Source organism: Daucus carota, chromosome 6 (assembly GCF_001625215.2).
Source record: "Daucus carota subsp. sativus chromosome 6, DH1 v3.0, whole genome shotgun sequence".
Classification (NCBI taxonomy): Eukaryota; Viridiplantae; Streptophyta; class Magnoliopsida; order Apiales; family Apiaceae; genus Daucus; species Daucus carota.
Window position 1 is genome coordinate 21,136,573 of NC_030386.2, and position 14,481 is coordinate 21,151,053.

The 14,481-nt window shown below is 32.9% G+C and overlaps 3 protein-coding genes across 3 annotated transcripts; 1 reads left to right on the forward strand and 2 right to left on the reverse strand.

The window, feature by feature from the left end:
• The first annotated feature begins 582 nt into the window (after positions 1-582).
• Positions 583-996, forward strand: LOC108226047 (uncharacterized). Its single transcript, XM_017401001.1, has one exon. It carries the CDS (start codon positions 583-585, stop codon positions 994-996), a length of 414 nt encoding a protein of 137 aa, XP_017256490.1.
• Positions 997-2,684: 1,688 nt separating this feature from the next.
• On the reverse strand, positions 2,685-4,461 carry LOC108225763 (uncharacterized). The gene is made up of 3 exons (XM_017400714.2): positions 4,328-4,461; positions 3,108-4,240; positions 2,685-3,026 (listed from the first exon to the last, which is right to left on the reverse strand). The coding sequence occupies exons 1-2, from the start codon at positions 4,457-4,459 to the stop codon at positions 3,401-3,403; spliced, it is 972 nt and encodes a 323-aa protein (XP_017256203.1). The 5' UTR covers positions 4,460-4,461; the 3' UTR covers positions 2,685-3,026; positions 3,108-3,400.
• A 2,883-nt stretch (positions 4,462-7,344) lies between these two features.
• Positions 7,345-12,473, reverse strand: LOC108192247 (uncharacterized). The gene is made up of 8 exons (XM_064080300.1): positions 12,241-12,473; positions 11,873-12,151; positions 11,238-11,521; positions 10,811-10,939; positions 10,054-10,176; positions 8,974-9,081; positions 7,893-8,071; positions 7,345-7,758 (listed from the first exon to the last, which is right to left on the reverse strand). Exons 1-8 carry the CDS (start codon positions 12,371-12,373, stop codon positions 7,635-7,637), a joined length of 1,359 nt encoding a protein of 452 aa, XP_063936370.1. The 5' UTR covers positions 12,374-12,473; the 3' UTR covers positions 7,345-7,634.
• Positions 12,474-14,481: the final 2,008 nt, after the last annotated feature.

The window sequence follows — 14,481 nt, forward strand, 5'->3', positions numbered from 1 at the left end:
CCTCTCCATCTTTATAACTTTTCTTCTGCCTCTTGGGTTTTACCCAATACTTTCTGCTTGCAGTACATTCTTCCCTTTACTCCTTTCCCCATTTGCTTTCTTTCTTCACCCAGTCCCTCCCTTTCTCTTTTCCTTTACAGTTGTGAGTTACCACTAGGTCCACTACTAAACATTGCTACCCCCTTCTCTCTCTCACTTAACAAAATTTCTTCATTTTCTTACACCAGACTTTCACTACACAGACACATTATAAGAAAACCCCACATATTATTCTCACTACTTATCTCCAAAACCTTTACAAAACCTCAAAAAGATTCAATCTTTACCACATTTCAAGAAAACCCAACATTTTGTTTTCACTGATTATCTCCAAAACCTCAAAAAGATTCAATCTTTACCACATTTTAAGAAAACCCAACATTTTGTTTTCACTGATTATCTCCAAAACCTCATAAAGATTCAATCTTTACCACATTTCAAGAAAACTCACTATCTTGTTTTCACTGATAATCTGCAGAACCTCAAAAAGATTCAATTTTGAGCACATAAGCCCAATCTTTTCTTTGTGGGTATTTCTCAAAAATGTCTACAACACCAATAGTAGAGCCACAACAACAAGCAGCACCTTTCTTGCCAACCCAACAAGCTTACACATCACATTCGGGTCATGGGTCGGTAGGACCCGTAATAGGAGTTCTTGCCATAATTATCATACTGGGTGCACTAGCTATAATGGTGGGTAGGCTTTGTTCGGGTCGGAGGATAATGGGTCATGGGCAATATGATTTTGAAAGCTGGGTTGAGACCAAATGTGCTACTTGCCTTGATGGTCGGGTCGACCCGGTTCCGACCCGGATCGTAATTCAGCATCCGCCGGCGCCGGTGGAGACCGGTGAGATGGAAAGAGGGGAAGAAAGGAGAGAGCAGGAGAGTGAGGAACATGAACATGAACATGAACACGACACTACAAATCATCATGACAGAAATGAGTGTTGATGTATTTGCTGATATACACTTTTTCAATGTCTGTATATTCCAAATATTGGGTGCTCATTTTTTATTTATTTATGCTTATTACTTTATTTAATAATTTTAGTTTACGAAAGTTTTAATCGATTTTTTCTAATCAGAAGCAAATTAGAAAAATCTTTCGGATCTACTTTAAAGCTATAAAATGTAAGAAATATTATGGGAATATACTAGATCAAGCACGAGTATTTGATTGCACACATGACACATGTTGTTTATTTTTTTTTCTTCTCATTTCGCTTTTTTGTTTTCAATCGACTCCCACCTATATTTGTACTAAAATCAGATCTGAATCATGTTCCATCACTTTAGAAGTTTACATGTATTTAAAAGAAAAAATGCTGGCACATCAAAAATTATTTTTACTTCCTTTTCTAAAATTTTAGCAGTATATTCAATTGAGATTTTAATAAATTTTATAAATTTTAATAGAATATATATAATTTTGATTTTATGCTGATTTTAGATAAAATGTTGTAGGAGAGTTGATGTATAGTCTTTTAAGAAACACAATACTTTGTAATGTAATAGACTTTGTGAGATTTCAAAATCTTAAAATATATTCTCTCTGTCCCTCTCATTTTTTTATCGGTTTTTTACACAGATCGACACACATTTTAGACACATATAAAACATAATTATATAATTTATTTTAAATTTTTTGTTTTGCATAAAAATATAAACATCAAAACTTTTATTCAAAAGATTAAAAAATTCAAATAATTTATCAAACTACGTTTTTTATAAGAGCATTAACCGAGCTCGGTCCCCAATGTAAACAAATGAGGGGACAGAGGGAGTAATAGCACAGCAGATTATGCTGCTTAATAAAAATTCGGCTTGGAAGTGTGCTATCAGGTACACATGTCCAAGGAGTAACCGTGTGGCAACATATCTGGCTCTATTGGATGGTGAACTTTTTACTCGGTTGTTCCTCCTGTTTGAACCGATTGGGCGAGTTGCTGAGCTCATGGATTTGGACATTGGTTTGGGCCCTCATAATGCAATATTCCTGGAATGGAAGTTCCATGCACGAAGACGAGGTTGAGCAGCTGGATCAGGCGATTGAGCAAGGTTGGGGGAACCTCTTGGCATAGGCATGGCGGCAGAATTCATGAACAATTTGGGTTTTTATGCTGCCCCTGTGCAAGAAGCTGGAGCTCCGGAGGTGGAAATCCATGACTTGATTTATGAAGATGAGCTTCTGGATGCGGATGATGCTTTGGTGGTTTTAGAATGAATGAGTTGAGGAAAGTTTGGAGTTAGTTGCCCTCTGCAGTATCTGTTTTATGCTTGAGTAAATCTCTTTTAGGTTCCCAGTATAGTCTAGGTGTAATCTTTCGTTTGGTAGTTTCTTTTGCTTGGTGGTGTAGTTTGTTGCACGGGTTAATAGGCATATTCATCAGTGAAGTCGTCCAGAACTTGCAAGTAGGTCACTGAGTTAAAAAAGCTTTCAATTACATAATTGAACATCAAAAAAATTTCAAATTGCTCATGTCCGTCAGTCCCGTTAAATTTTTAACAGTTTGCTGACATGGATCAACTTACGTGGCAGGTTACTGATTATATTGAAATAGAAATAGACTTTTACCAGACCATTTTAATACAATATATATATGCTTGTATCTTTCTAACACTTGTTGAACAAAAACTCATAAAAAAATAACGACCAAAAGATAACATTTCATAGATTATAAAGATCATGCTGTGTAGTTACAACCAAAATACTTAAAGCCATAAAACATTAGGTCCCCACTATCTTGGCCTAGCATGAACATTACAATTAAAAACACCAGCATCAATATTAAATAAAAGTTCAATAGCATTTTTTTCACTTCTTTTGGGTCTTGGTGCTGTGAATGGCTTCATTGTCTGGCCCTTTTGACTGGAAGCTTTTTTCTTATTGCTCGACTGGTCCCATCAGCATGTGATAGTGGCATTGAAGGTGGTGGAGTTCCACCAAGTCCATGTGTAGTGCTAAGATTAGGTGTGGGCATCTGTTTTAAGAAGAACAATTAGAAGTACTTAATAATAGAAATACATAAAACAATTAACTGGAACAGGTCTCTGAAACTTACAAAAACAAGTGCAGTAGGTGATGGAGCAATCATGCTAGTCTCATTAAATAAGAGCTCCTCCATTAATTGTTTTTCACCAGTCTCAACCTCTTGTTGAGCCCTCTCCATTTCTTCAACTAATTCAGCCTCCTTTGTGTTGAATGTCTTTCTTTTTGGAGCCATTTTATTTGTTAGTTTTTCAATATAATCAACCGGCTTATTAGGACACGCCCCTCTTTTATGGCCTCTCTGTCTACAGATGCCACAATGCATTACTCTTCATATCTTGGTGAGTCTAGTATAGCTTCCTTTAGTCACTTTCCCCCCTCTTCCCTCCCACCCCCTTCCCTCCTTCTTTGCCTTTTAGGCCTCCCCCTAAGCTGTTTTACAATAGGTGGTGGAAGTATCTCATCTCCAAGTGTGTCTTCCCAAAAGGGTTCACCCCTAAGAACTTCTAAACAGTGTGAATAAGTTTTCATATAAGTGTCCTTCTTAAACCAGTGACTCACATAGTCTACTGGATTTTTTCGCATCTTATGTATTGCACAAATGGCATGAGAGCAAGGTATACCGGAAAGCTCCCACACCCTACATGAACATGTACCCTCCCTCAGATTCACACAATACCCTATTCCTCTCCATTTGACTTGAAAATTTTCCTTACCGTCCCAAAGAACACTACATTCATTACTTTCTTTGACTGCTTCATCCAACACTTTTTTAATTCTTGGAACCACTATACAATCTTTCGTAAGCATTGCATCTCTTTTTTTATGAAGTCTCTCCATTAACAAATCATGGATATCCGTAAGCATATCTATGATAGGCATGTACCTGGACTTGAGAATCCATGCATTGAAGCATTCTGAGATATTATTTTCTGTGCTATCCGACTTGGAGTGTGTTTCAAAGTATGCTTTAGACCATACTTTGGGTTCAAACTCCATCAATTTTTCTGCTGCTCCCTTAGAAATTCTTTGAATATCTTTCATTGCAGTCCTAAATGCTTCCGGATGTGTAGCTGTTGCGGCCATCCAAAAGGCAGTCTTCACAGATTCACTCCCATATTTCTTCTTCAAGTTAGAGTATATGTGTCTGGTACAATTTCTATGCTCCACGTGGGGTAGAAATTCCTTAACTGCTTTGTCCAAACCCTGCTGATTAATATGAAGTAAGTAATAGAGTAATATTTTATATGAAAAAAAAGCACATTTTAACAGGAATTAAAGTAAGTAAAGGACCTTCTGTTGGTCTGATATTAAAGTAATTCCATAGCCATCCCTGAGTTCAAGGTCTTCAATTAACAGGAGCAAGAACCAACTCCAGCTGGCATAACTTTCAGTCTCTACAACTGCCATGGCTATAGGAAACATTGAGTTATTACCATCTCTACCAACTGCGGATAATAATTGTCCACCACACACGGTCTTGAGAAAGCAGCCATCAAGACCAATAATAGGTCTGCATCCTTCTTTCCAATCTCATAAGCCTGTTAAAATACATAAAACATATATACAAAAAACACAGATGAAGAGACAACACATATACTACACATCATCATTTTACAGTTCATCTATAATTTTACATATACTACATATACTACATATAATTGAGGATTGAAAGATTAGCTTTTGTTTATAGAAATCGAATTACATGGTTATGCACGACTGGAAACAAGAATGAAGATAAGAAATACAAATACAAAGAAAAGAGAAGACATAGAACTTACATAATTTCTCTCGGACACTTTGTCTCTCTCGATCGCCTACTCTGAATCGTCTCTCTCGATAGCTTGTTTTAGTTTAGGGGTTTGAACTGGGTTGGGTTTTGGGGAAATAATAATGAAACCCACTTTGCTGACATGGTGTCCACTTGGCTACTTATGTGGCAAAAATTAACAGTGCTCTGTTAAATGTCAAAAAGCTTTTAACGGTTATGAAATTATTTATAACTATAATAATGTAATTGATAGGTATTTGATGTTTAGTTATGTGATTGAAACCTTTTTTAACTTAATGACCTACTTGCAAGTTGTTAACGACTTCACTAATGAATATGCCTATTAACCCTTTGTTGCACTGTATCTTCCCCTGTATTGGGGAAAAAAAACAATTCTGTCGTCATTCTATAAAGTCCAGAAAAACATATTAGTATTTGGATATATAAAATTTTAATGAATTTTAAATAAGTCAATTAAATACTATCAATTTTGTAAGTATAATTTATAATCTTTATTAAATACTACCAGATTTTAGGAGTATAATTTAAAATTTTAATTAAATATTTCAAGATTCAGATACATTTTTTAAAATTTGGGTTGATGATAATTCAAAAAAAAATTCTCCACAATCTCAATTGTGTAAACTCTCGTAGTTGATGATGTACTATGGATTTCATTCATGTTACCACTAATAATAATATAATTTCATGTATGCACATCAAACAACCGATAAAATTAGATAAAATTAGTTAAGGGAAAAATTTGAGACAAAATCTGTGATACTTGCCATTGCTCTACTTAAAAAATAAAAACAACTTTATCATTTTGTGATGTGATGTATTAAATGTAGCATTGTATTTTAAATTTAGTGCTAATTTTCATAATACCACTGTACAATAACATCATATTATTAAGTTTTATATTTGATGACGTTGTACATTTAATAAAATGCAATCTCAATCGAATAATATTTGTTTTTCTTTATGACAAATGAAAATTAGCCGGGACAAAATCACAAATGATCAATTATAATTTGATTGTGAAACAAAAAAAAGTTAAATAAATAACCGTTTTATTTGTAGATCGCTTAACTATAATATCTGAATTCTTTAGTCCAAAAAATATTATAACCGTATTTCTAGCAATCCAAATTATATTATAGTCCTACCTCTTTTTTTCAAAAAAAATAAAATGAAACATAGTCCTCCCTCATTAATAGAATACTGTTGTGTATTTCACATTTCTTTCAAGTGCTTGACACATATTTTGAGATGTTTATAAAATATGGATTCTTTTATGAACTTTTTTAATTTTATATAAAGTTTCAAACACAAAACTTTTAGTCATAAAAAAATATTTCAAATAATTTATCAAATTATATTCTATGAGAGTTTTAAGATACGTGCCAAGAGCCTAATACCTCGTCCCCTACGTAAATTGAGGGGCGGGGAGTAGCTGTTTCATTGGACTTTTATTTTAGTTATTTTAAAATATACTTATTAGTCAGAAAATTTTACAAGTTCTGTTTATATTATATTTGTCAAAATTAAATTTATATTTAAATTTTATTTGGGGAGAAAATATATTTAAAAATAGACCATAAATTTAGAATTTTGTGCTCAAAATTCAGAAAGATGCGTTGATGTGCAAGGACCGGCCGTCACGTGGGTAATAAACAAAAAGGACATTTGCAAGGACACAAAATCATTACTACTGTATTATCGATCCTTATACATATTTCTACTGTTTATAGGTTGAAATCATTAACCACACGACTTCGAAATAAACTTTTCATTATTCTGTTTTTTTAATTGTTGCGAGAACAGAACATTATAGAGGAAGAACGTTAGAGAATGAGATATTGTCAATTTTTAAAGTTTAAATTTGTTTCAAATTATGTTATAATACTAGCCAAGTTATCATTCCTTTTACCGCAGGTTAAAAATATAATACTCCCTCGGTTCTTTATATTTTTCCCCTTTCATATGTCGGCACTGTTCATGACACGAGAAAAATTACTTATTTACGTCTAATCTATAAGACTAAATATAATCATGAGTGATCTTGTTGGATTCGTATTTACGAATACTTTAATACGGTGAAGTTTTTATATTCAAAAGTTTTTATATTCAATACTAATACAAAATTAAGATATTAATGATAAAAAATGTGTGTTGACAAACGTGTCAAAGGCAAACAGGAAAAGTATTTAAAGACGGAGAGAGTATTCCTTTTGTCCCAGACATTTATATATATATTTTTTAAACATGTCTTGATTTTTTATATTTCAAAACTTATTAAAAAATAATAAAATTTTATAATATAAATTTGATTATGTTTATTACTTTCACTTTATACATTAAACACCTCATAACTTCACAGACTTCTATTTCTTTTTTCAATATGTTGACCGCACCAATTTATAAATAAATGAGAGTGACAAAAAGAGATTGGGTTATAAACAAATGAGACAAAAAGAGATTGGGTTATAATCTATAAACAAATGAGAGCGACGTTTCTCGTGTAAATTTGAGAGGATATGTTGAAATGATTCAAATTTAAATCCACTTCTGTACTTCCTGGCTTTTCAGATTGTGCTGCTTCCCCAACACACAGCAATCAATTAAAATCACAATTCACACCTGGTTGATCAATCAACCATTTGCACCGTACATGCAATATTACATTGCAGCTTGAAGAATAAACCATTGCCTATTTCCCAACATAATGTTTGCAGAAATATATCATATAATACAAGTGGCCTACCTCACGCACATCCAACAAAGACCGAGCCGTGTGCAAAAAATTTAAACTTCCGTAAATGTTATCTATGCATTGTAGTTGTCGAGTCCTAAATCCCTGAGAGCATCTGTGGCAGCAGTTCGGCAGCTTGGATGATTTCTCTTGGCTGTCCGTATGATCTTCTCAATACCGTTACCAAGTAAAAGAGTTCTGTACAATGAAAAACGTGGGGGATCTAATTACTATGACCAGACCAGACCCATATGGAACCCAACACAAACACGATTGAAATTTAAACAGATAGCACTCCTAGAAAACTTGTGAGTAAATCGAGGAGAACTTGCCTGTTCTCTGGATTTCTAACCACAAGATTCCGAATCATCAGACACGAATGTTTCTGAAGCTGAGGTACTTCAGGAAACTCATTCATAACTCGTATGGCAAGGTCTCCTGCTCCAGCTTCAATAGCACGAGTTGCATTGTCCGGTGCTCTTAAGGAGAGGGTACATATAATAGACATAACCTGTAAACAAGTTAATTTAGGTGAAATTTATATGAACTACTATGACTTATTATCACGTCATATTTAAGTTGCAAAATATTCTTCAGTTCAAGAAACACAAAAAATAAACAAAAACATTTTATGACGTTAACATGCCTCATAAATATCCATATTTCTTTCTTGAAAGAATGACTTGCACGTATTAATGTGTTATAATAAATTTATCATTCATCTCTGTTTACTGTACATCGATATATTCACGGACAGAAATAGGAACTTCAGAAAGGGATGGGCTTAAGATCAACTGGGCCTCCGTGTTCACGGGCACTCATCAGCAATTATAGGAATAATCTTAAAAGATCACTTAGTTTGTACGGAAAGTGGCTATTTGTTAGATCAGCTTCCATTGAGTCTCTGCACCTATCCCCTTTTCACCTTCTGGGCCTTTGTTTGTTTTTGGAAAATAGGATTTGGCTCGGGATTTGCCCATTTTTATTAATTCCGGGGTTTCTCTGAATTTGAAAGTTCTCACTTAGTAGGTTTCCATACCAAGGCTCAATTCAATTAAGTCTACAGCATCTACCAATTTCGCCATATCCCTTTTTTGTTTTGAGATTAGTATCTCATTTTTATTGAGATATCATTTTTTTTTTTTTAAATTTCATTTCTATTGTAGCTAAAATATAAAATACAAGCTGGGCTTCATATTTGGGATATAAAAAATCATTATATGAATAACTACTACTGCAATTGTTTTTTCCCAAAATGATCCCAGGCTTAAGCTCAGGTAAGACCATCTGTATGTCCATCCCTGGATATATTTGAATAACAGTTTATGCACTATAATTAAAACATATATCTGTAACCTAATACACAATGTCAACAATCTATGTACAGATATGATCATATGAGAAATTCTTTACCTCTTGCAGAACAAATGGATCGTCAGAGAATCTGGTTGCTAGTGTAATAAGCTTGTCCATACCTCCATTCGCAACAATAGTATTCTTATTTGCATCACTACCTGCCAACTAATTAAGGGACTTGCCGTGAGTGCTTATGGTGTTTCCAACAAAAGCAAAAACCAAATCTCTTACAATATCATTATCTTCCAGTGTGATTGTGAGCATACACCAAACTATCTACCTCTAGCATCCTCAATAGTGAGAAATAATATCTTTGTAAGAATAGAATTTCATTCATGAATTCTACTATGATAGATAATAACCAGTTATTGGTTGCATTTTCTGTGGTACAGGCTGTACAGCCACAAATAATGTTGGATAATTAATAATGCACTCTAACCTGTGAAGTTCTGGCCTCATAATAAAATAGAAATTTGATCTATTAAGACTACTACCATGCGTTCATTCTTATATTGCAAAACGCCTAAGTTAGTACACTGAAGGCATATGCCTCATTACTGGTTTAATTTGCATTGTCTGCTCTCGAAGACTCCAATTCGAAAACATCATTAAGGTAACAGCCCCATAAAAATACAATACAGTGGATTCCAAAATACATGCATATAAGATCACTAAAAATGAAAATACACAAGCAAGGATATATATATATATATATATATATATATATATATATATATATATATATATATATAATTAATACACAACAAAACCAATATGCATGCCACTTTACTCGAAGAAGGGTTTGTTTGGTATGTGTAGCGAAATTATGGTCATAAATCTGCTGGTATCAGTAGTTGAGTGTAATTGTAAAGTTGACATTAATTTAATTATTCAGCTGCTGGTATCTATGTTTCGGTATGATCTCTATTCAATATCTCACCTGAACTATTAAACCACATAACAGAGAAGATATCTGAGAGCACTACTACATTAATATCTATAATCTGAAGGAACAAAAGTAAAACAGAACACAAACTTATCCTGTTATGCACCAAGTTTTACTACATAAATACCCTTTATTTACGTATCATACATACAACAAGCAGCAAAATCATTAAACATTGCTCATAGGCAAACCTTATTCAACAGTGAACATAGAGTTTGTGCCACAATTTGGTTTCTCTGTTCACCGCTATCATCGATGCAACAGAGAATTGCATCTATACCACCACTCTCAGCAACAGACCTACATATCTCATCCTACAATGCAAAGTAGCATGAATCAACATTAATATGTATAATTAGTGAACTGGCGAGAGATGAAAGTGACTCCAGAGTACAGAGCTACAAGCGAATACTTAAATCAGAATAAAATTTAGAAATCAGAGCTTTTGATGAAAGTTAAACTTCAAAGATCAAGGAAGCAAACAGCTCTAACATAAACATAAGATTTATTCTCAGGTAAACTATGAAACAAAATTCTCATCAATATCACAAGGGTTAACTGATAAGACACTAGCTGCAACTTGGAGACTGCACAGACATTCAAGAAAAAGAATTAAGAAAGGAAAGTTGTTCAATAAAGTTATCCTCCAATGATAGATGCATTTCCCGATCAACTATTGACTTACTCATATTATACGTGAAAGCTAAACATCCAAAGCAATGTATAGCTTGAAAAGCATTATATACACACATTCCAATATTTTATGTTCATTATCAATATATGAACCTTCACCTGCTATAAGTTTCTTGCAAGTTAAACTTGTCCTTTATCAAAAGATAAACTACAGTGCCTTAATTAGTCTTTCAGCGAACATCATAATGACAGATTAAATATGATGCAAGATCATAATTGACACAAATGATATTCTGAACATATATACGAACTCACATTGACAGCAACAGCCTTTAATGCAATGCTTGCAGATACAAGACTTGTTGAACGGATCCCATCACGAAGCGAACGCACGAGAGCTTTAGCAATTCCAGTCTTTGCAAATCTTCGGGCATAACCAAAAACCTAAATATAACACAACACGTGAAACAGGTTTTATAATTCACTTTCAACTAAATTTGCTATCTCCTAGACTTTAAAATCAATGCACAGTAACTGAGGCTCTGCTGAAGCATAGCCTAATTAGTTCTAACGAAATCTCAAATTCATCATTCACTTGGGGACAATTGTAGCAAATTTAAGCTACTTCGAGAATTGGAATTCCGGGTCTTATTTGCTTTAGTAGCTGGGAACAGTCATATAAAATTGCAACTTACCACCAGGTACAAAAGTTATAACTTATAAGAATAACCAATTTACTTACTTGGGAAGCCACAACACGATTATCATCAGCCGTTAACAGAACTCGAATAGCATCATAAAGACTAGAAATAGTCTCAATCTTCTCTTCTTTCAACACTTTAACCATAAGCTCATCAATTTTCAGGTCCATAAATAGTTCCTTGAGGACCTCATTACCAGTTGCCGCCGCAGCAACAACTGCAAAACCACTACTCAATACTGCAACATTATCGCTTCCATCATTTAGAATGCGCACCACAACCTTTGGTCCATTGCTACGTCGAAATATTTCAGTACACTGAAGATCTGCAGACGAAAGATCTAAACATCACTTGCCACCGATAATACAACAGCTCTGATCCAAACAAGATTTAACTGTACGCCATATCACTCGCGCTTATAAGTTACAGTATCACATTCTACCATTACTTCTATATCATGTCTGAGGCCGTGACACTTCTTTCTATACATATAAATTGTTGATGAGCAGTTGAGCACATATCGTAATTAATGGAGTACTATGCAAATATCACAAGTACATCAAAGGCTAAGGCTATATATCTTCAACACAATAATTTTAATAAACATATAGCTGACACTTGTTAATACAAAATGTTGACATAACTATCACGACGACTTCTCTCACAAGCGCCATACCATGAAGTAACAACGCCATAGCGTTGAGAGCCGAAAGCTGCCCCGCGCAACCACTAGGAAGTTGGGAACAAATCAAACACACCAATTCCAAAGCACCATTTCTAGTTGCAATAGCAGCATTACCCGATCCCTCAACACGACACAGTTCCGTAAGTCGATCCAATTGCTCCTCCAACTCAAACTCAACTTTAATTCTAAAATCATCAATTTTAAATTGCTTAAGTTTATCCAAACACTGGATCACTGGATTAGTCTCCCCAGGAGCACAAGTAACAATACCTACATCAAATCAAATATTTAAGAGTACAGAATCATAGCGAGATGAGTTGAAAGCTAAATTAGATTAGTAGTGGTGTGTATAAGAATACCGGAGAGATCGACGCCTTGGAGAGTGAGAGTTTCAACGGCGTCTTGAAGGGCTTCGGTGGGGTCCATGCCTAGATCTTCTATGTTTTCCCTGACCGTGTCGTCGAAAGCTTGCTGTGATATTGTACGGCCCATCTCTCTCCGGCGAAATCAAAATTATACAGACGCACAGTGATGACTGAAGGTGAGAGCGAGTGAGTGATTGCGCGACATGGATCTGTTTGATTTGTATTTTAAAATTCTGGACCTGGGCCTGGACCTTTGGCTAAATTACGAATGGATCCGTACTTCACTAAAACTTTAAAAATTATTTGAATTTACCTTTATATAAAAACTAGTGAAAAAAGCTGCGCTTCGCGGCGGCGTGATAAATTTTGATATGAATCAGAATTATAATAGGATAAAAATTATTTTGAGTCATCTTCCCATTAAATATATCACAAATAAAAAATATTATAATTGATATAAAAATATGTTTAAGTGATCATCCTGTCAAACATAATACTAATAATAAAATTAGTTCGAACCCCCCTCCCGTCAAAGACAATACTAATCCATAATTATTATTTTTATGATAAATTAAATATTATAATTTAGATCAAAATTAGTTTGAGCCGCTCCCTTGTCAAACACAATACTTATAACAAAACATTATAATTTAGATATTAGTTTGAGTCGGTTTACTGTCAAACACAATACTAATAAAAATTATTCTAATTATGACAAAATTAAAGATTATTTTGAATTGTGTAACAAAAAAATATATTATAACATAGATAAAAAATTATTTTAGCGACTTTACCGTCAAACATAATACTATAGAAAATTTATTATTATTTGGATAAAAATTAGTTTTGGCCGCCTCCCGTGCTCGTCAAACGAAATATTAATCAAGAACCATTTACATTATCATAAAATCAATATATGATACCTATTTTTATATATTATTTTATTTGTTAATTATTTTTATTTTTTGATTCCTATTTATTAGTTAAAAATTATTATTTTTTTATAAAAATTATTTTAGCGACTTTCCCGTCAAACATAATACTAATAGAAAATTTATTATTATTTAGATAAAAATTAGTTTGGGCCGCCTCCCGTGCCCGTCAAACACAATACTAATCAAGCCCATTTACATTATCATAAAATTAATATATGATTCCTATTTTTTATATATTATTTTATTTGTTAATTATATTTATTTTTTGATGCCTATTTATTAGTTAAAAATTATTATTCTTGTATGGTTCTAATTTTTGTTGCTAATAGTTTTTTTAATGATTATTATCTTTACAATCTTTTATTTTCTATTCGAAATTTAAGAAAATTATAAGACTAAATCGATAATAAAAATTGTACATATTACCTTACAAATCTTAAATATACATTGTATTTTATTTATGATTTTGTTAGTTTGAATAAATTTAATCCTATTTCTATTAGGATTACTAAATAAGAAAAGAATTGTCTCATCTTTAGAATTCAATAAAAAATACTAAATGAGAAAATAATTGTATCATCTTTAGAATTCGATAAGAAAAGAGTTTTATTACTTTTAGAATTCTTGAACCTGATTTTTTGAATTATAACTATATTTTCTATTCGAAATTTAAGAAAAATCAAAAGACTAAAACCGAACAATTCTAGAGACGCCCGCATCCTCCTTTATATATATATATACTAGCTTATAGCCCGTGCAAGGCACGGGAGCTTTTTAATTATTTATAAATTTCTTAAATATATTTTAAATGGTGTGAAGAAATTTAATTTATAAATAATAAATTAAAATTTTCAATAAAATAAAATTCGAAATTATAATTTGTTTGTAAGTTAGAACTGTGGTAAATACATCATCACAGCCATTAATGGCTTCAAATAAACTATTGTAATGAAACCATTCCTTTTCTCGTATGTACCATGCCAAAGTATTAAATTCTTTCTATCAAATTTTAATATATTTTGAGTGGAATACGTTATTGCCAACTCTTATTAGATTATATTTATAAATGTATTTTATATTAGAATTATTATAGTGTGATTTAAATAACCCGCAAGGGTTGGTTTAGCTGGATAAAGAGAGGACATGTATCCTCTTGGTCACAGGTTCGACTCCCAAAGGGTGGATTAACGCTATTGCGTGATCCGAAGGGTAGCGGTTGCGGGTTTCTAGGTTAAAAATAAATAAAAAATATATAATGTGATTTAAATATTTTTCAAAAAATTTATATGGTTCTAAATTA